General features: G+C 58.6%; 2 protein-coding genes across 2 annotated transcripts; one reads left to right on the forward strand and one right to left on the reverse strand.

Moving 5' to 3' along the window:
* Positions 1-260: 260 nt before the first annotated feature.
* On the reverse strand, positions 261-5113 carry BTBD17 (BTB (POZ) domain containing 17). Its single transcript, XM_012662307.1, has 3 exons — positions 5029-5113; positions 3298-3574; positions 261-1556 (listed from the first exon to the last, which is right to left on the reverse strand). Exons 1-3 carry the CDS (start codon positions 5111-5113, stop codon positions 482-484), a joined length of 1437 nt encoding a protein of 478 aa, XP_012517761.1. The 3' UTR covers positions 261-481.
* A 5596-nt stretch (positions 5114-10709) lies between these two features.
* GPR142 (G protein-coupled receptor 142) lies at positions 10710-13797 on the forward strand. The gene is made up of 3 exons (XM_012662308.1): positions 10710-10876; positions 11996-12154; positions 12912-13797. Exons 1-3 carry the CDS (start codon positions 10852-10854, stop codon positions 13781-13783), a joined length of 1056 nt encoding a protein of 351 aa, XP_012517762.1. The 5' UTR covers positions 10710-10851; the 3' UTR covers positions 13784-13797.
* The last annotated feature ends 6783 nt before the right edge of the window (positions 13798-20580 follow it).

Below are 20580 nucleotides of genomic sequence, written 5' to 3' on the forward strand. Positions count from 1 at the left end.
TGCCCCCTGGAGGTCGGGACTCAGAAACTGCCCAGCCAGGCCCCTCAGCTTCTGGGTGCGAAAACTCTGCAAGGAGGACTGGGGTGCCCCGGGCTGGCCAGGTGCTCTGACCTGCCCTGCACCATGTCTGTGGCACCATGTCTGCACCAAGCCCTAGCTCTCAGGGAATAGCTCAGCGAGGGGCACAGGAGACCCCCGGCTTGTGGGACTTTCCCTGGGCTGTTTACACCCAGGGACTGGCGGTTCAAGCACCCCCTCAGCAATCTGAGCTTCGGTTTATTCTGGACCAAGAGAAGAGGGTTGCCTTCAAGTCAGCTGTGAAATCAGCTGCAGACACCAGGCCTGTCGTCTACCACCCCTCGCCTGATTCCGCCCAGCCCCAAGGCCACCAGCACCTGGCCCCCCGGAGCCCAGCTTGTAGCCACCTCCGCCTTGCCCTTCCCAGGTCCCCGGGGCCATCCAGGCCTTCCCAATTCGGAGGCTACTTGGGGGTCCGGATGAGGGTGTGGTAGACGGGCTTGACGATGAGGTGCAGGTGCAGGGCGTTCTCCACCAGGTACTCGGAGTTGCGCCGCTGCAGGTCGGCGTGCACCAGGAAGTCGCCGGCCTCCTCGCTGCTCTGGTGGAAGCTGTAGGCGTGGCGGACAAGTAGGCGGCCCTGCTGGCGAGCGCCCACCAGCACGGTCTTCTGGAAGCTCACGCCCGCCGCGTCGCCGCCGCTGCTGGCCGGCGTGACCACGAGCCGCGGCCGGCCGTCCTCGGGGCGCGCGGCGGGCAGCGCGGTGCCCGCGGCGTCTGCGTAGACGGGCCGCAGGCTGACGGGCAGCCAGCGCGGCGAGAAGAGCACGTTCCACGTGACCCGGCGGCCCGCGTCGTGGCCGCTCGGTCCCAGCTGCGTCTGGAAGCTGGTGCTGCGGTCGTCGCGGGCTGGGTTGTTGATGACCCACGGGGCGCCCCAGGCGGGCGCGAGGTAGTTGCGGGGCAGAAAGGCGCTGCCGTTGACGTCGAAGAACTTGGCGTAGTGCAGCGGCGAGGCGGCGTGGAACTGGTAGGCCTGCAGCAGCAGGTCGGCCACCGCCGGGCCATGGCGCGCCAGGGCCGCCGAGCGTGCCTGCAGCTGGAACAGCTGGGCCGGCGGGATCATCGGGTAGCGGATGGCCCGCAGCGCGCGCTCGGCCACGGCGGGGGGCGGCCGCGCGCGGCCCAGCCAGGCCTCCAGCGCGTGGAACAGCTCCAGCTCGTCCTGCAGCACCAGGTCCGAGCGCTGCAGCAGCTGCGCCAGCAGCTCGGGGCTCACGGCGCCCCACTCGGCGCTGGCCGCCACCGCCGACAGGTTCCAGGCCAGGAACTGCAGGCAGCTCTCGCGCAGGGCCTCGTCCCCGGTGCTCACGGCGTAGTGGTACCAGCCCACGGCCGGGCCCGCGCCGCCCGCCAGGTGCGCGCGCATGTAGTCGGCCACGCCGCGCTGCAGGGAGGCCACGCCGTACTTGGTGGCCAGCCTGTGCAGGGGGATGGCCTGGGCCAGCAGCACGGTCAGCTCCCCGCAGTACAGGTACCTGCGGGAGAGGCCGAGAGGGGGCGCGGGGTCAAGACAGGATCAGGCGGTAGCCACCCCCCAGCGCCACTTTCTCTGAGTCCAGAGGGAACCCGGCCTGGGAGGCGAGCTTCGCGGTCAGGGGCACAAACAGAGCAGAATGGGCCTTGAGGCTTCCCGTCTTTTCCACTCAAGAGCCCACCCAGGCCGTTCCCACTTCTTAGCCCCTTCCTTCCTTTTCTCATGGGGACATGGAAATTGCAGGCATTGAGCGAGCCTCTAGGAGGTGCCCAGCGATGGGCTGGCACAAACCGGATGTGGCTTCTGCCGCTGTGGGGTTTCCAGTCTGGTTCTGTCCTACCACCTGCTTGCCCCAATTCTGGGCAAGTCTTTTAACTTCAATGAACCTTAGGCTAACCATCTGGGAAAGGGGGAGTAGCACCCACCTCTTGGGGTTACTGTGACAATCGGGGGACAGTGAAGCATCTTGTTAGAGTGTAGACTGTGGACACCAGTTAACTCTCCTCCTGCCCCCACCTTTTCTTTTTACAGCCTCACCTTCCTCCCTGCGTGTTTCCTCTCCCTCTGCTGTCCCTGGCTCTCATCTGCCACGGTGCCCCTGCTCACCCCACCAGCACACAGCGCCCCACTTGGCTCTGTGGGAGTGTGGCCGCAAGTGCCAGCCACCTGCCCTCACATCCACGTCTCCCCTTCCCACTGCACGGTTGCCTCTGGGAATAAAAGACTGCATTTCCCAGGCTCCCTTGCAGTGGGTGTGGACACATGACTGACTTCTAGTCAATGAGTTGTCAGTGGAGCATGGTTTGGGATTTAGGGAAGGCTGGTTAAATGCAACCAACTCCAGGTAACAGGAAGACCCTTTTCTACCCATCTGTTTTATCCTCTTTCCTGTTGCCTGGAACTTGGAAGTGATGTCTGAAATTCTGCAACCGTCTTATCTAAGCCATTAGAATAGGGTTATTTTCTTAGACTATAGTGTGAATGGTGCCCCCTGCACAGCAAATTGGCAGGAAGCAGGGAGATAGAGGAGAGAGATGGCTAATTTTTTTTTTTTTTTTGAGACCGAGTCTCACTCTGTCACCTGGGCTAGAGTGCTGTGGTGTCAGCCTAGCTCACAGCAACCTCAAACTCCTGGGCTCAAGTGATTCTCCTGCCTCAGCCTCCAGAGTAGCTGGGGCTACAGGTGTGTACCACCACACCCAGCTAATTTTTCTATTTTTAGTGGAGACAGGGTCTCATTCTTGCTCAGGCTGGTCTCGAACTCCTTAGCTCAAGTGATCCACCCGCTTCGGCCTCCCAGAGTGCTAGGATTACAGGTGTGAGCCACTGCGAGCTGGCTAATTTTTCAGCTCCCTAGCTCTGTGGTTCCAAACCTGGCTGGACAGGAAAGCCACAGGGAGGCTTTAAAATAAAAAATGATGGCTGGTCCCAACCCTAGACCTGAAACCGATCCAGGGTGGGGCCTGGGAATCTGTCGTTTTAAAAACCTCTCCTGATCAGGTTTGGAAACAGCTCTGAGGGGGTTAACAGGGCAGCGAAGTGACATCAAACTGCACAGAGCACACAGGCAAAGGCAGGGAGCTGCACCCCACTGCGCAAGAGGGCAGTGGGGCCAGAGATGCAACAGATGGTGCACTGCCACCCCAATGACCTCTAAGGCCTGGGCTTCCAGGACCCTGTGGGTGGAGGAGCCAGGGGCTGGGGCAGGGATGAAGCCTCCCCTGAGTCCTCTCCCCCCCCACCTGATGAACTTGTCGAAGACAGCGGCGCAGTCCCGGGGCTCCTGTAGCACCACCTCGCTCTGGTTACTCAGCAGCCCCCTGAACAGCTCACTGTGCAGTCCCAGCAGCAGGCGGTGGGCGTGGAAGACCCGGACCTCGTCGGTGCCCGCAGCCTGCACCCGCAGAACCACGTCGCTGGCATTGCCCTGACGCAGCAGCTCCTGCAAGCGTTGGAGCAGCACCTGGGAGTGGTTGATGGAGGTACCCGCTGCCTCCCCGCCGACATCCGCTCTCTGGGCTGCAGCAGGAAGGAACACAACACAGCCTGAGAAGGCGCCCAGACCTGGGGCCTTGGTCTAAGGGAGCTGAGAGACCAGCTGGAGACACGCGTGCATGGCTGTGACAGAGAGCAAGGTGGGCCGAGGAAGGCTGTGCGTGCACACCTGTGTGTGCCCATGAGCACATCCTGGGTGGGAAGGGTGTGCCAATGCAGACCCTGAGAGGATGCTCTTGGAAAGGGCCGGATTTCAGACAGGGACAGGTCATGAAACAGGTTTGGGACAACATTCCCAGAGCTGGTCTCTATGATGCCAGAACCCCAGGCAAGGCTTGACGAAACTCTTGGTCTCCGCCCCTCTCACCTCCTTAAGAATTGTCCACCTGACCCCTCGGGGTTGTCAGCAGTGGTGCATTCACTAACAGATACTCACTGAGCACCTCCTGTGTGCCGGACATTCTCCTAAGCACTTGGAATATGGCAGTAGCAAAATAAGCCAAGTCCTTAATGCTCATGAAAGCACAAATTGGCATATTAGACAAGTAGTAAGTACACAGATAAGCACTCTAGTTTAAAAGAGCCAGCCAGGGAATGAGCGAGTGTCAAGGCAGAGGAACCAGCCTTGCAAAGACCCCTGAAGGGGGTGGCCTTGGTGTGCCGGGAGCAGAGCTGGTAGGGAGGCCAGAGCAGGGGCAGGAAAGGGGCAGGCGGGAGGCAAGGCTGCAGGCATGGGAGGGAAGCTGTTACCAGGCCTAGCCCTGCCCTCTTGGGTCCTGACCTGTGAGACAGAAACCCGCTTTCCACGGGCCACCTGTGGGGGCTGGGAGAAAGCACAGAGGCCAGGGGTGCTGGCATGGGGCTCTCCGGGTAGCAGGCCGGGCCCTTCTCTCATGCTCCAGGGATGCCAGGACAGTCAGATGGGGATGTGCACTCAGTTACAAAGGCGCGGCCAGCAGCTTTCCCAAGCTCAGGACAGCGAGAGGAGCCTTGCAGGGGGAGGCAGGGAGGGTGCCTGACAGCAGATGGGCCCCGGACACACACACACACACACACACACACACACACACACACACGGGCCCATGGTGAGTGTGGACAGTGGAGAGCTTCTGTGAGATGAGGGGACCGAGGGACAAAGGGAAGGCGAGAGAGAAGCCGGTGGTGCATTTCCCAGCCCCGCCTCCCCAAGCTGTCACTTTGAAGGACCTGAATGCTGAGGGTGTCCCCATTCGGCCTCTGCCTGGGACAATGGGCAATGGAGGGTCTTCTTGTCCTTAAGACCCCTGCCTGCCTGCCTGGCCCCTCCTCCCCTCCGGGGCAGGCTGCCCTCCTCGTTCCAGGGAGATGCGTCCATGGAGCATTCGAGACCCTAGCTGGCTGGACACTGCCCCCACCAGGCCGGCTGTGTGCAGCCAGGGCTGGAAGGTCCTGCCCCACCACCCTACCCTGCACCCCCACCCAGCCCACCGCCCACTCACCTGCACGAGTGACCAGGCCCACCAAGGTCAGGATGGCCCAGAAGCTGCCCTGGGACCCGGGCTTGGAGTAGCCTATTCTAAGCATCTTTGTGCTCTGCCCCCAAGTCCACTCGAGGGACAGTGAAGCCCAGGCCACTCTGTTCACATCCCTCCTCCTTATATAGGATTCCGCACAAGGGGACAGCACCCCCTTCCTGCCTGGCCTCCCTCCCCTCCGCCCGGCCTCTGCCATGGATTGGTGGAAACTGGCCCCAGCTGTTGCCCAGGCAACCACTTAAGCCAGAGAGCGGCAGCCCCAGAGGCTATTGTGCTGCTACTGGGCCCCCAAAGGGAACAGATCCGGAGCCCTCCTCCCCCTGCATCTCCTTACCCCCCAGCAGGACTAGCGTTCCTCTCTCTGGGAAGTTTTGGGCTCCCTGAAGGGCAAGCGAGGGGCTCCAGGACCACTGGCAGCCACCAGCCTGAGGGTCCCCAGCTCCCTCCCCCAGCGCCCAAGGCGCAGCCTCGACCCTGGCACAAAACACACTTGGCAGCGTGGTGGCTGGAGCGCCATGGTGAGCCGGCTGCAAAGGCAGGGCCTGCTGGGGGTGAAGAGAGGCAGCTCAGGCTCCCGCCCCTCCTCCAGTCCCGTTCTGGGGCAGGCCAGCTCTCGGGAGAGGAGGGCAAGGATCTCTCGAATAGGGGCCCATGGGGTAACTGTATCATTTCCATGTTCTTTGTTGAAGGAAGCTCCTGGCATGCTCTGGGGAGGGTGCTGGGCCCGTAAGAAAGCTGCGTGGGGACTGTGACTATCACCCTCCCATAGTCAAAGTGAGTTGAGACGGCAGGGCTGGACGAACGGCAGATGCACCCTACCCCGCGCACCACTGTGTGGGGAGGACCCCTTCCCAGAGCGCGTCTGGCCACCTTCCTGCCCTGAGCTCCAGCCGGCCCGAGGCCAGGCACCTGTGGGCTCTGCCACTTCCTTCCTTTAATTCGCCTTCCCCAAGTGGCCTCAGGTCTCTGAGTTCACCTTTTTGGAAGGCTTCTTTTAACCGGCTTCTGCCTAATTTCCAACTGTAAGTTTTCTCATTCCCAGAGTTGTAAGGAGGCATGCCGCCGATTTGGCACCCCACTGTGACTGTAGGGAAACTGAGGCATAGGGCTAGGTTGGAGCAGGGCTCTTCCAAAAACAAAGGCAGAGATAAGGGGGTGAGGTCTTGAGCCCAACGGGAGCATGTGTGTGTGTGTGTGTGTGTGTGTGTGTGTGTGTATGTGTGTGTGTGTGCGTGTGTGTGTGTGTGTGTGTGTGTATGCGTGCGTGCGTGCAGGGTGGGGTGCTGCTGAGTCCTTACCTTTACAGCTCTTCGTGGGAGGGACTCCTTTGAGGTTGATGAGCGGAACTAAGTGGCTCCCGAGGGATGTGGCTCCCGAAGCAAGGTCCTGGACCGGGGATGGGTTGGATCTTCCCCTCCCTTGCTTTCTGGATCCCAGAGACCAGCTCGATGGATTGATTTCTGCCTCTGGCTGGCACGGGGAGGCCCGACAGCTCCACCCCCTCTCTGGAGCCACAGAGAGAGCAAGAATTGGGTCTGGCACCTGCCTCGTCCGGGTTGGCAGAGTCACAGCTCTCTGGCCCAGCAGAACCGCTCTGGCTGCCCTAATGTCCACACCCGGCTCCCTTTGTCCAGATCCACCATCCCTCACCCACTGGCTGCCCGCCTGCCCTGCCCGTGGGCCGAGCCACGTCCTGGCTCAGCCCAGGAAGTCGGGGTCTCCGTGCAACAGGACACCCCGGGTCTCCAGGGCAGCCGGGTGTCTGCACAGGTGCTTTTCCATAGGAATGTTCTGATGATAAGGAACCCACTACTCAGAAAACCACCATCGGGTAGACATGTTTCCCAATGCCAGCCTCTTTAAGCCTCTGCGTCTGTCTGTCTTGGAGGGTGGCCCAATGCACCGGCATCTCTCATGCTCCACCTGGAAACCGGAATCCCCAGGGCAGGGCCTGGCATCTGTCTTTTCCAAGCACTCCCAGATAATTGCTATGTGCACCCCAAGACAAGATCCACCCACTAGAGTTAGATTGGAGGCATTTCAAGTGTGAAGGGAGCTGGGAGCCCTGGGTTACCAAGAAGACCCAGGAGGGTCACCTCTGGCTCCCCATCTCTGAGAGGCCCCACCTCCCGCTATTTCCTTCTTTCTTTCCTTCCTTCCTTTCTTTCTTTCTTTCTTGTTTTTTTTTTTTTTTTTAGGCTGGTCAAGTGAAGCAGTGGGAGTGGAGAAGGAACAAAGAAATCTGTAACTGGTTTGATCAATCAGTTTTAAACACCTCTGCACTCGGACCAGCCTTTCCACTGTTTCTAACCTCCCTTAAACCTGACTCTTCTCTATTGATTTAGAAACTGGCTTTCCACAGAGACATTCTCTGTTCTCATTTTCTTGGTCCAAGTGTTGCTGGAGTGTGTGTTTGTGTCTGTCTGTGTGTGATGTACGTGCATGCGTACGTGTGTGCATGCGTGTGCGTGTGTGTGTGGCGTGCGTACGTACATGTGTATGGGGTGTTGGGTGGGAGAGGAGTAGCAGGGCATTCACCCGCACAGTCTGTGATGGTGTAGCCGCCGCACTGCATTTTATTTGACCCTGGGGATCTGGAAACTCCTTAATTCCTTTAAAGCAAGTCTGCTGAGCTCACAGGTGAGAACGATGCCCAGGGAGGAGCGTTACTTCCTGCTGGAGACAGGAGCGTTCATAGCCTAGGGGACTTGTCTGAGGTCTTGCAACCTGGAGCTGGACTCCAGGAATCAACCGCTGAGTTCCGCTTGACTTTTCTTTCCCCACGCCATGCTGTCTTTCCTGGAAACCTGTTTCAGTTGTGATAAGTTATATCCGTTGGACAAGGAAACTCTAGTAAAGCAACTGAAAACTCTTGCCATCTTGGGGTAGGATGAAGAGTTTCTGAATCTGCGAAGGGGGTGAGCAGACACCAGATGGTGATCACACCACGGAAGACCCCAGACCCAGCCTCTACCTGGCAGCCTTCTCCGCATCTGCAGCGTCTCTTGTCCTGAGCTAGGGCTGCTTGAGTGACTTGGACACTTAGATTGGGGAATAGGGAATGGTGAGTTTAGGTTCCAGGCCCATGTCCTCAGGGGGGCGCATTAAAGGTAAACAGGAAGGACCTGCAGTGACTCACACCCCATCCGAAGCTCCCCTGAAGCCAGGCTGTCCCATCACAGGGGCACATCTGCTTTCCCACTTGGCACCCCGGATCATGCTGTTCCCCGAGGGAATGCCGTTCCCCCTCTGAGTTCATCCGTCTGGTCCCTGGCTGCCACCTGCATGAAACCCAAAACCTGAGCTCACAGGGCCCCCTTCCGGGAATGTTGTGTGAGGGCGTGAAAAGTGAGCAGCTCTGGGGGAGGAACAAACCTGAGCTCACATTCCAACTGCCACACACTAGCTCTGTGACCTCAGCCAAGTTGCTTAACTTCTCTGAGCCTCAGTCTCCCCTTGTGTAAAATGGCGGGGACCAGAGTCAGCGTGTGGGGCGGCTTCGAGGATGACAAGCGTAGGGACAGGCAAATGAATCGCCCACCTGGTGCGCGTGCCCGGGCAGCTCTAGCTGGACTGGCCGTAGCTGACGACTTCAGAGCCCAGGAGGACGACGGTGTGCAGCCGTGCATGGGTAACACCTGCTTCAGGCTGGCTCGCGGGTGTCTGCCTCGGTAGACAGAATCCCCCCACCGCGGGCTAGCAGCCTGCCCTGGCCACCGACGCAGCACCAGGCAGGAAAGAATCACCGCCACCCAGAAGGGGTCTCTCACCTCTGATGCACCTGCTCGTGACTTACCTGCCCTGTCCTGTCCACGGCTGTCCCTGAGCTGAGAATCTCTCCAGCTGTGGATCCTTCAGACTCTGTGTCTCGAATCCTAAACCCCCATGCCGTTGGCAATGAGTATTACAACGTTGCCCGTGGGGTGCGAAAGATCCAACGGCCACACATCCCTGTGGGACGTCATCGCTGTCCTGGCACTTTCCGAGGAAGCCAAGTTGACTATGTCCTGTAAATGGAAAATACGGCGTTTCTTGTCTCAGCCATGGAGGTTGCTGAGGTCTTCACGGGTCCCGTGGGGAAGCTGGCCCCTCTGGCAGAGGCTGTCCAAGGGCACCAGCAGACCTGGGCAGAGCACGTCCCAGAGCAGCCTTCCGTAGGGCAGGGCCCGTGAAGACACGGTGGTAGCGGCTGCCAGGCTGGCCGAGGGGCGTGCGTGAGGGGCCCCCCTCCGTCTGTCTCTCTCCTTGGCCCTTTGTGCCCGCCACGTGAGAGCCTTGGTTGAAGCCCTTGTGTTCTGTCCGAAGAGTATTTAAGGTTTCCAATAAATAAAAAACAAAATGTAGGGACAGGGTAGGTGCTCCGTAAATGTTGGCGATGCCGCTCCTTCCCTCACATGCGGGGGTCTTTCCAACTCGACCGACCATAAGCAGCCCCTTGAAGGGGGGCCTCTTACCCCTGGTCTCGTGCTGCAGGGAGGTGGCAGCCTGGGGGATTATCCGCCACTTGCGCTTTCTGGGGCTGGAGTCTCAGCACTCTGCCAGGGACCGGTCCTGAGCCGGCACTGCCTGCACTGGTCCCACTGCGCCACCCAGGGGGCTGGCCAAAAGCGTGGGACTCCCAGGCTTGCAGGGTCAGGATATGGCCACCAGGGGGCAGCGTGGCCTCAGCTGTCAGTGCCCAGAGGTGGGGACCGGGGCGGGGGGCGGGGTGAGGTGGCTCCAGGCCCAGACACGGACTCTCACGTGGGGAGCCGGGAAGCTCCCTGAATTCCCTGCTACATTTCCTGCTACATCCCCAAGGACAGGCCATAGGAAGCGACTCCAGGCTGGGCCTCGGCTCTCTCCTGGGTACCTGTGTCCAGGGTGCCCACCGTAGGCTGCTCCGGTCGCTCTACCCCAGGGCAGGGGAGCGGTGGGGCGCAGATCTGGCCTCTTCAGCGTGCTCACGGCACCTGCTGGTGTTTATTTGCCAGGGACTGATTTTCTTGCGGGATGGTCCATTTCACCAGGGCCAGGAAAACAACAGCTTGCAGCGCCGCCAGGTCTTGTTTCCCAGCGCTGGCTGCTGGCAGTCTGCACAGGCTGCTCCTGGGGTGGCTGTCCACTGTGCACGGCTTCCTGCCACCCTTCCTGGCCAGCAGCTCCTCAGGGTGGCCTCAGCCCCATCCCCCACCATGGCCTCTGCAGGACTGGCGCCTTAGGCCTCTCTCCTGAGGCAGCCTCCCCCCTCCCCCCGGCACTGTCCCCCCACTCCCTGGTGGAAGTGCCCTCCTCTCTTCCCCACCAGGAAACCCCTTTCAGAGTGTGGATGCCCAGAATCCTTCTGCCTGTCCCCAAAGCCCTCGCCCCTGCAGTATGACCGCCCCAGCCAAGCCAGGGCCAGTTTGCAGAGTGCCTGGAGCATGAGGCAACCCATCCAGAGCCCTGATCCTGCCACCCTGCCTCTTCCCCTGCCTTCCCTCTCCCCGAGACAGACCACACCTCCCCCCAGTCCTTCTGTCCTGAAGCCCCCCACCAGTCCCAACCCCCAACCCTGCACGTGCACCCGGAGGCTCCCGAAGCAGGCACCTACTAGAAGCTCACTCCCCTGTGCCTCCGCCCGTCCCTTTCTCCTCCTCCCTCCTCCCCCACCCTTGTGCTAACAGGCTCAGTGCCTCCGCAAGAATCGGGGCAAACAACTGCTTAGAGAGCCGGGGGTGTCGTGTCAGGTACAGCTGGTGATGCTGGGAGGAAACTGCGGGGATCCCCAGGAGAGGCCGCAGGTTACCCAGGACTCAGCCGAGGAGCATGGGACTTGAGGGACGAGACACAGGTACAATATCCTGAAATGGGGTGAGGGGACAAGGTGGAAGGCAGGAAGGGCAAGAGGCAGGTAGGGGACCTAGAGGCTGGGGGGGATGGGGAAGCTGAGAGTGAGTGGATAGTGAGCGCCACCCCCCAGTTCGGCAGGAAATCAAAAGCTAGAAGTTAAAACTAAAAGAGACTCAAAGCAGGGTTTGGGGGAGCAGGGGCCACAGCACGTGGATGGTGGTCCTCCCAGACTGGCCACCGTACCTCTGTGGACTCACTTTCCCCAGCTGAAGACCAGGGCTACTCCAGCTTCAGTGGGCTAAGCTATGAAGAGGGTGCTCTTTAGCTTACAAAAGAGGGGACCCTCATTAACAACCTGTCCTTAGAGGGGACACTGTTGAGTGCAGCAGTGCAGCCATTGGGGACCCTGTGGGTCAGAATGGCCGTGGGTGCTGATCGAAACACAGCTGCCCCTGCCGCACTCGGCCCACCCGGAGGAAGCCCAGTGCCCCTGGGGTCCTCAGAGCCTCTGCTGTCGAGGGTGACAACCCACAGGGAGCGATGTCTCTTGGCAGCAGGCCAAGCTGCCAGGGACTTCTTCCCACTCGTGGGGTAGCCAGGCCACTGAGGGGTGGAGTTGGTGAGAATTCTGTGGCCACAGATATGGCTGTCTGCCTGGCCCTGACCGGGGTCTGCACTGAGCAGGGTGAGTAGAAAGACCCAGGGTCGGCCGGGCGCAGTGGCTCACGCCTGTAATCCTAGCTCTCTGGGAGGCCGAGGCGGGTGGATTGTTTGAGCTCAGGAGTTCGAAACCAGCCTGAGCAAGAGCGAGACCCCGTCTCTACCAAAAATAGAAAGAAATTAATTGGACAACTAAAAATATACAGAAAAAATTAGCCGGGCATGGTGGCGCATGTCTATAGTCCCAGCTACTCAGGAGGCTGAGGCAGAAGGATTGCTTGAGCCCAGGAGTTTGAGGTTGCTGTGAGCTAGGATGACGCCATGGCACTCTAGCTCGGGCAACACAGTGAGACTCTGTCTCAAAAAAAAAAAAAAAAGACCCAGGGTCAGGGTGGGGTTCCTGCCAAGCCAGGTTGGAGAGAGACCAAAGGCCATGACCTTGCCCATCTGCCCTTCCTAGCTGGGCAGCCACGAACGGCCCTGCCACCCACACCCAATGGCAGTGGGCCAAGTCTGGAGTTTGGAGACCACTGGCCAGAGATCCCAGAGCGGTCCCCGTGTGTGGCTGGCATCATCCCTGTCATCTACTACAGTGTCCTGCTGGGCCTGGGACTGCCTGGTGAGTGGCGAGCTGGGGGCTAGGGGCTTGGGCTTGGTCAGAAATGGGGGTCCTCCTTCAGTGGGTGCCAGTCCTCTGTGCTGACCCCTGAGGCCCAGGATCAGAGGCCTCAGGTCTCCCCTTGCCTTTACGGGGGTATTCTGGGTCACTGAGGGGCACGGTGCCGAAGGGAGTAAAACTGAGAGCTAGGATTCGGCGTGCTCACAGCTAAACCCCAAGGTTTCACCAGAGCAGACGGCCCCCTCCCTTCCCAGCAACGAGCCTGTCCCGGGGTGACTAAGTTCTCCAGGCCTGCGCTCAGCTCGGTGCCAGCTCCCCGGCACCCACGGTACCTGCTGCCTTCAGAGAGCAGAGGTCAGGGCGGGGGTGTATGTGTGGATGCAGGAAGAGATAGGTGGTCTCAGCCTGGTAAGTAAACACATCCCTGCTGCAGAGGACACTGAATACCTAAAAAGGACCCGGAGGGAAATGCCACAGGACAGGTGGCTTCTGAGGACACCCTACCGCATGAGTTCCCTGTGTGTAAGCGGGTGAAGCCAGTGGCCTGCAGCGTGTGGACGGGCAGGGCCGGGCTGACCTGGTTGGCCTTCTCGGTAAAGTGCATTTTAAGAGAGATTTGGAAAGAGGAAAAAGAGAAGCCAGCATAGCTTCTGGCACAAGTAGGTGGGGAGGGACGGTGTCAAGATTTTGAAAAGCGAAGTCTGAGCATCTCTTTGAATGCCTCTGACTTCTCCCCTCCCATCCCGGTGGCCATCAGTCAACCTGCTGACCACAGTGGCCCTGGCCCGCCTCACCGCCAGGACCAGGAAGCCATCCTACTGCTACCTTCTGGCACTCACGGCCTCGGACATCGTAACTCAGGTGGTCATCGTGTTCGTGGGCTTCCTCCTGCAGGGGGCCGTGCTGGCCCGGCAGGTGCCCCAGGCTGTGGTGCGCATGGCGAACATCCTGGAGTTTGCTGCCAACCATGCCTCGGTCTGGATGGCCGTCCTGCTCACGGTCGACCGGTACAGCGCCCTGTGCCACCCCTTGCACCATCGGGCTGCCTCGTCGCCAGGCCGCACACGCCGGGCCATTGTCACCGTCCTCAGCGCCGCCCTGCTAACGGGCATCCCCTTCTACTGGTGGCTGGACATGTGGAGGGACACCGACCCCCCCAGCACGCTGGACAAGGTCCTGAAGTGGGCTCACTGCCTCATCGTCTATTTCATCCCTTGTGGTGTGTTCCTGGTCACCAACTCGGCCATCATACGCCGGCTACGGAAGAGGTGCCAGAGTGGGCCACACCCCCGGGTAGGCAAGAGCACAGCCATCCTCCTGGGTGTCACCACGCTCTTCGCCCTCCTGTGGGCACCCCGGATCTTCGTCATGCTCTTCCACATGTACGTGGTCCCCGTCCACCGGGACTGGAGGGTCCACCTAGCCATGGACGTGGCCAACATGGCGGCCATGCTCAACACAGTGGTCAATTTTGGCCTCTACTGCTTCGTCAGCAAGACTTTCCGGGCCACTGCCCGACAGGTCATCCACGACGCCCACCTGCCCTGCATGCCGGGGTCACGGCCGGAGGGCATGGTGGTGGAGCCTGTGCAGAAGCCTCTAGGAGTCCCCAAAGGAGCAGAACTATAGGGGAGGGGCCCAGCCGGGTGGCTTGGGTGGCTCAGGGCCACTGGTACTGGGGCCTTTGTGGTCGTGCCCAACAAAACTGTATCAACACCACCCTGCTTCGCTTGGCTGGGGGTGGAGGCTCCTCCCTCCAGGGTAGTGCCCCAGTAGAGAGGAGGACAGGTAGCCAACTCTTACGTTTGCTTCACCAACCATCCCCCTTGGAGAAAGGCCTCCTCCTCCACCACGGGGAGGAAGGAGTTGGCAGAGCTCAGGCCAAGGGGGATTCAGCCCGGTCCCTCCCCAGGCTCTCCAGGGAGGCTTCCCAGGGCCCTCCTCCCGCCCAGCGCTGCTGCCGGCCTGGAGAGGCAGCTGGGAGAGATTAGCAGATGGAACTCTCACCTGCTCCAGGTATTGGGTAAACACATTAGTGGCCAGGCTGGGGCCACTTTCTGACCTTTGTCCTTTGTCCTGAATGAGAGGTTCAGACCTGGCCTCCACCCCCTTAGTGGGGTGACATAGGCAAAAGAGCCGGATGTGCACCGGGCACACAGTCAGTGCAGAATAAATGCTCAGCTTTCCCCCTTTGCTCTCTACGTCTCCCCAGAGCAAGGACGTCCACACAGGCCGGTTCAGCCAGGCCCAGAAAGAGGATCACGCAAGTTACCCTTTAGCTCCAAAAAGCTCTGAAAACCAAAACATTGTTCCTAAGTTTGCCACAAACCCATGTAGTGACACAAGCTGACCCGACTGATGTGAGACGACTTCCGGTCCCGACGGGGGCCTGTGACTGTGGATACTGAGCGTTCGCCGCACCGCGGCCGCACACCCGCCCAGAGCGTGGCCCGGGGCAGGGTCGATGCACAGGGCTCTGTTCCCTGCTCGAGGAGGAGGGGGAGGCAGGAACACAGGCGTAGCAGGGGGCCCTGGACGATGTCTGCCCCAGCCCTGTCCAGGCGTGTCCCACAGAAGGACGGGGGAGAGAGCAGAAGGTGCCTCGGATGCAGATCCTCATGGAACACTGTGGGAAAGGGCTTCTTTCCACTCCGCGAGAAGCCTGCGGGACCCTGCAGCAGGCACCCAGTGACAGGGAAGAGCGTCTTCTTGGACGGCCGCAGCGGCTGGTCTAGGCCGGCGACAGGATGCCTCTTTCAACTGGCTGGTGGGCTGTTCTCCAGGAGACCAGAGCGCAAGATTGGCCCGCCTGGCCCTGAGCACCGGCAAAACCAGAAACTTCCAGAAACAATTGTGGAGGCTCTTTTGAGGCAGGCAGAGTTTTGCACAGGTTGGGACTTCGAGGTGCCAGAACTCCAGGGTTAATATCTCACTTGTACCCACAGGCTGGGGCAGTATCAGTGTTTTCAAACAACCCCGCAAACCGAGGGATGTAACCATTTTACAGACTGAGGAAACTGAGGCACAGAAGGGTTAAACACTATAGTCCGCCCTCAGCCCAGAGCCGGCCAAGAGCAACCCAGAGACTCACACCCACGTCTGCTGGTCCCTGGGCCCCTGCCTGTTGCACCTGCGCCTTTCAGGTGCTCCCAGGTGTAGAAGCTTAGAGGGAGGGCGTTCTCGGGGGCTCTGCCTTGCTTAGAACTCCCTAGTCCTGGGCTTGTCATTATTTGAGAACCAATATCATATTTTCCTAATAAAATGCATTAGTTAACAGTATTTTTTTGACATTTTCGTAACATTTAATCAAATGAAGAGATCATCACTTTAGTAAGCATATCACCGAAATGTAAATGAAAAGTTTATTAAATCTGCCTTGTTGTTTCCTTTGTTTTTATTATTAAACTCTCAACTGGCTTCTAGAGCAAAGACTAAACTGGTTTCCATTTATCCTTCTCCCTCCGTACTCCACCCGCCCACCCATCCACTGAAATATCTTTGCTAATGGAAATCCTTCTTGAAATTCTCTTTTTTATCATTTATTTATTTATTTATTTTGAGACAGAATCACCTCTGTCACCTAGGCTAGAGTGTGGCAGAGTCATCATAGCTCACAGCAACCTCAAACTCCTGGGCTCAGGTGATCCTCCTGCCTCAGCCTCCCCAGTAGCTGGGACTACAGGCACTTGCCACCATGCCTGGCTAATTTTTTCTACTTTTAGTTTCCCAGCTAATTTTTTGTCCTATTTTTAGTAGAGACAGGTCTTGTTCTTGCTTAGGCTGGTCTCAAACTCCTGAGCTCAAGCAATCCTCCCGCCTCAGCCTCCAGAGTGCTAGGATTACAGGCGTGAGCCACCACGCCCGGCCCCTTTTTGAAATTCTACGTTTATTCTTTACAATTCCCACTATGCGTTGTCTGTTTTGCCAGCCAATCTTACTATCATTAACCTTTCGTTAACAGTTGAGCGTGGTTATTTGTCACGTGTCTTTCAGTTCTTCCCCAGCCTTATGTGATTTTTGCTGGTTTAGAAGTTGGTGGATAAATTATTTCCTGAACTTTATGTATATTGGTTTTCTAGGGCTGCCATAACAGAGTACTGCAGACTGGGGTACGTAAACAACAGAAATTTGTTTTCTCACAGTTCTGGAGGCTGGAAGTCCAAGCACCAGGTGTTGGCAGCTTGAGTTTCTTCTGAGTCCTCTCCCCTTGTCTTGCAGATGGCCACCTTCTTCTCACTATGTCCTCCGTGGCCTTTCCTCTGTGCACACACGCCCTGGTGTCTCCCTGTGTCACAATTTCCTCTTCTTATAAAGACTGGATTATAACAAAGATCAGATATAACGGCCTCATTTTAATGTAATCACCTCTTCGAAGGCCCTATCTCCAAATACAGTCACATTTTAAGGTACTGGAGGTTGGATCTCCAACATATAAATTGGGGGAAGGGGTGCAGTTCATCCCATAATACTATGGTTATTTTAAAGAGAAATGCTAGCTTGCCCGTGTATCCAGTCTCTGATGAAAGTAACTTTTCTCTTAGCTGTATATGAAAGGTCCCTACCTTTCTCTTCTCCCTGGTTGGTGTAACGGGATTCAAAGCCAGTCTTGTATCTTTAAACATGATCTCTCCTTTCTTCTTGGATGCTTGGAAGATCTTGACGTTTTTGGAATAGCAAGCCCTGTTGAAGAGGTATCTGAGGGGAGGTTCTTTCTTTAAGACACTTCCCTGAGTCTGCTATACGCCTTCCACACTGATGGTATCTTTTTGTTCAGAAAAGTTTTCTTGGCTAAGTGGGGTGGCTCACGCCTGTAATCCTAGCACCCTGGGAGGCCGAGGCGGGAGGATCGCTTGAGCTCAGGAGTTCAAGACCAGCCTGAGCAAGAGCGAGACCCGTCTCTACTAAAAATAGGAAAATTAGCCAGGTATGGTGGCGCACACCTGTAGTCCCAGCTCCTCAGGAGGCTGAGGCAGGAGGATCGCTTGAGCCCAGGAGTTTGAGGTTGCTGTGAGCTAGGCTGACACCACGGCACTCTACTCAGGGCAACAGAGTGAGATTCTGTCTCAGAAAAAAAGTAAACACTGAGTGCCTCGGTTGGCTGGGTGCTGGCAGGGACCACAGGACAGCCTTTGGCGTTGGGGTGTCTTGGAAATCCTGCCTCCTTGTCAACCAGGACGGTGTGAGCTCCTAGAAGGGTCTTAAGCCTGTCCCTGTCATCTCAGACAGCAGGGGGCGCTGCAGGACCGGCTGTGTGGACGGTCAGACTGGGGCTGGACGGCGGACCTTTAGGCCAGATTTATAGGATGATCCAAGTTCTTACAAAGAAACCGTGCCTGCCCCGGGGGCCCACAGCCAGTGCGGAGTAGGTGGGTGGGAGGGCTCAGCTATACCCCTTGTCACTCCTCCGCCCTGAAGCCACAACTTCCACGCTGGGTTGGCCAGACCAGGGCACTGCAGCTCCCTGCAGTTTTTCTCAGATCACTCTGGTGGCTTCCCGGGCATGGCCCGCCTGAAGGTTCCTTTCATCACCCCTCCACTGGCAGAGTAGGGCAGGCCCTTCCAGCTGGCCTGCCCCGCTCTGTGGAGCTTGGCCTGCCTGGGTCCAGAGCCCCTGGGTCTCAGTCAGTGTTGGGCTCCCGCCTACCCTAGCCCCCAGGTCAGTGGTTCCTGTCCACGGCAGCCACGTGGGCATCCCGCCCTTAAAGCGAGCTTGAGCCTCGGCAGCAGCGGCCCCACCCGGCAGGATGGGGGAAGGGGCCAGGAAGGTATCGGGGCAAGGTGGGAGCAGGGGTGGTTCCTAGAGATGCCACAGCTGCAGCTGACCTCCTCCCTCTTGTCACAGGCGGGAGGGAGAATCCTGTGCCCTTAATCCAGCCCCAGCCCTCACTGGTCTGCCGCCGCCTCCCTAGCTTGTGGGGCCCGGGGAGCCTCTGGGGCACCTTTCGGGGGCAGCCGTGCAGGCAGGCCTAGGTCCGGGGGCCTTGCTGGGGTGCCGCCACTCAGGGAAGAGGGGAAGGGGGGTGGTAATCGCCAGCCTCCTCCATCGGAGGCCTGCACACTCAGGGGCCTGAAAGGAGGCCCACCCTGGAGAGAAGGTGGGCTGCCTGCCTAGCTTCCCTCACTTCTCTTGGAAGGAGACATGAGTTCTTCCTTCAGTTCTTTCTGCAGAAAGTGGGTTAGGGCCTGCCTTCACCAGATGCCTGCCATGACATTTGAGCAATGGAGCCCCACTTGCCCTCCTCTGACTTGGTTTCCTCCTTTGGACAGTGGGGTGGGTGGGGGCAATGAGGCCAGCCCCTTCTCCGAACCCCAGGCCCCTGTCCTCCTGAGCTGAGCCTGGGCAGGGGCTCCTTACGGTCGCCGGTGCCCCTCCCGCCGGCTCGCCAGGCCCCTCCGGCCCGCCCCCTCACGGGGCTGCTGGAGGCAGAGGAGTTAATGACATCCGAGGCGGTTCCATCCCAGACTCCTCCGAGATGTATATTTAGCAGGCGGGGCGGGAGTGGACGCCAAGATGCCCTGGCACCGCAGTCCCAATTTGCCACACCGCTCCTTGAAGTGGGGCAGGGGTGGGATGGTGGAAGCGGGACCAGCTAGAGGGAGGGAAGGGGGGTGCATGAGTTGGCTTTAAGTGGAAGGCTGTGCTCTTAGAGAGGACTTGTGCCCCGTGGGCAGGGGGTTCTCACCTGCGGGAGGAGGACAGAGTGACCAGTCTCCTAGGGATGTGGAAGGGTTGTTGAAAAGAGGGCTGGAACAGAGCACTTAACGAGGGCTGGAAAGCTCCAACCACCTACTGAAAGAGCAGGACCCCAGGCCAGGGAGCAACATGCCAGTGTGCCTGCGGGCTGCGTCCCGGTGCCCCACACCCTGCCTCGGAGCTAGCTGCGCTTCCAGTGTGGGGCGCAGGCAGCACTGGTGTGGCCCGTGGAGACAAGGGCAGGCCAGCTTGTTGCATCCTCCCCTGAGAGCACTTCCAGGGGCCCTGCCCCTGGGAGCCAGCACGCAGTGGGAACCAGGTGGGGCTGATCTGGGAACCAGGTGGGGCTGATCATCAGCAGAGATGTATTTTGACTTTAGGGGGAAAACACGTGAACCACCTTGTTCCAATTCCTCCCGTCTCTGGGACCTCTGCATGTTCATTCATAAGGAAGATGTTTTGTTGGTTTATTTAACAGGAGTGTCAGCACCTTCCCCAGGACCCAAGGATAATTCTGCAAATCTTGGCTTCTCAGTCCCAGGGGTTGTCCCCAGGAGCCAGGACAAAGGGCTGGGCCTCATTAGCGGATCCCCACAGCGCTGTTCTTCTTCCCAGGTGATAGAGTAGCTCATCCGGATCCAGGGAGCCTCCTGCTTGTCCTGGACCTCATTTCGCTGACTCTGTGGCATTTCAGCCACATCCGCTGAGGCCTTGGGGTACCTGCACCTCCAGGTAGGGACCCCTCCAGCCGGCACAGATTCAGTTTGCAGGGTGAGCAGCCGGCCCTTCCAAGAGCAATCCAGGGGTCGCTTGCCACCAAGGCATCCCAGCCCGTCCTGGTTATAGCCTTTTTGATTCCCCTAATCAGGGGGCATCACTTTTTTAGAACTTTCTGTGTCATGAACCCTCAGGGAGGCAGCTAACCTGAACCCCTTCCCCAGAATGCCCCCTCCCAGTGCCTGCGAACTGCGAGGACAGCATTTGACCTGATGTTATTTCTAGAGAAAATAAAGGTTAAAGACAGTAAGTGTATGTTAGGTGCTCTGTGATGCCATGCAAAGAGCACAGGTGTCCCGGCCCCCTGGCAGCACCAATGTGCCACGTGGCCTTGAGAGGCCATTTCTAATGTCAGGGTCTCAGTTATCCTGTTTGTAAAGTGTGGAGTTGACTAGATGGGATCTGTGGTCTCTTCTGTTACCAACTCAGTTTCTAATGAGGCGCCTATGCCTAAGTTGAGAGGCAGAAACAGAGATGGCTGGAAGGGGCGGGCGGCACGGAGAAGAACAGTAACCAGCAGCGTCTTCCGGGTGTTTCCCACGTGCCGGCCACGGGGCTCAGTGTTTCACATGCTCCAGCCTCGCTGAATTCCCACAATGACCCTGCAAGGCAGGAACTGCTATTGTGTCACTTTTGTAGACGGCCTGAGCATTTAAGCAATTTGCCCAAGGAGCACTAGTTAGTAGTGGAGGCAGGATTCGAGTCCTGTTTGTCCCGTCAGGTCTGTTTGTCTCTGGGTCCTGTGTGCAAGGCGGAGGGAGATGCCAGTGTTAGCACAGCCTGCACCTAGAAGGCAGGGACGAGCGGAAGTCCGTCCAAGCCCACGCAAGCTCATGCCGCTCAGTCTAACACCGGGAGTTAGATAAAAACAGAGAGTGGTTTGGTGAGGGTGGAGCCCAGTGGGTGAGAGGGGGCGTTGGAAGATAAGTTGGAAAAGTGGGCAGTGCTGACACGA

This window comes from Propithecus coquereli, unplaced genomic scaffold (assembly GCF_000956105.1).
Source record: "Propithecus coquereli isolate 6110/MARCELLA unplaced genomic scaffold, Pcoq_1.0 Scaffold76, whole genome shotgun sequence".
NCBI classification, from domain to species: domain Eukaryota; kingdom Metazoa; phylum Chordata; class Mammalia; order Primates; family Indriidae; genus Propithecus; species Propithecus coquereli.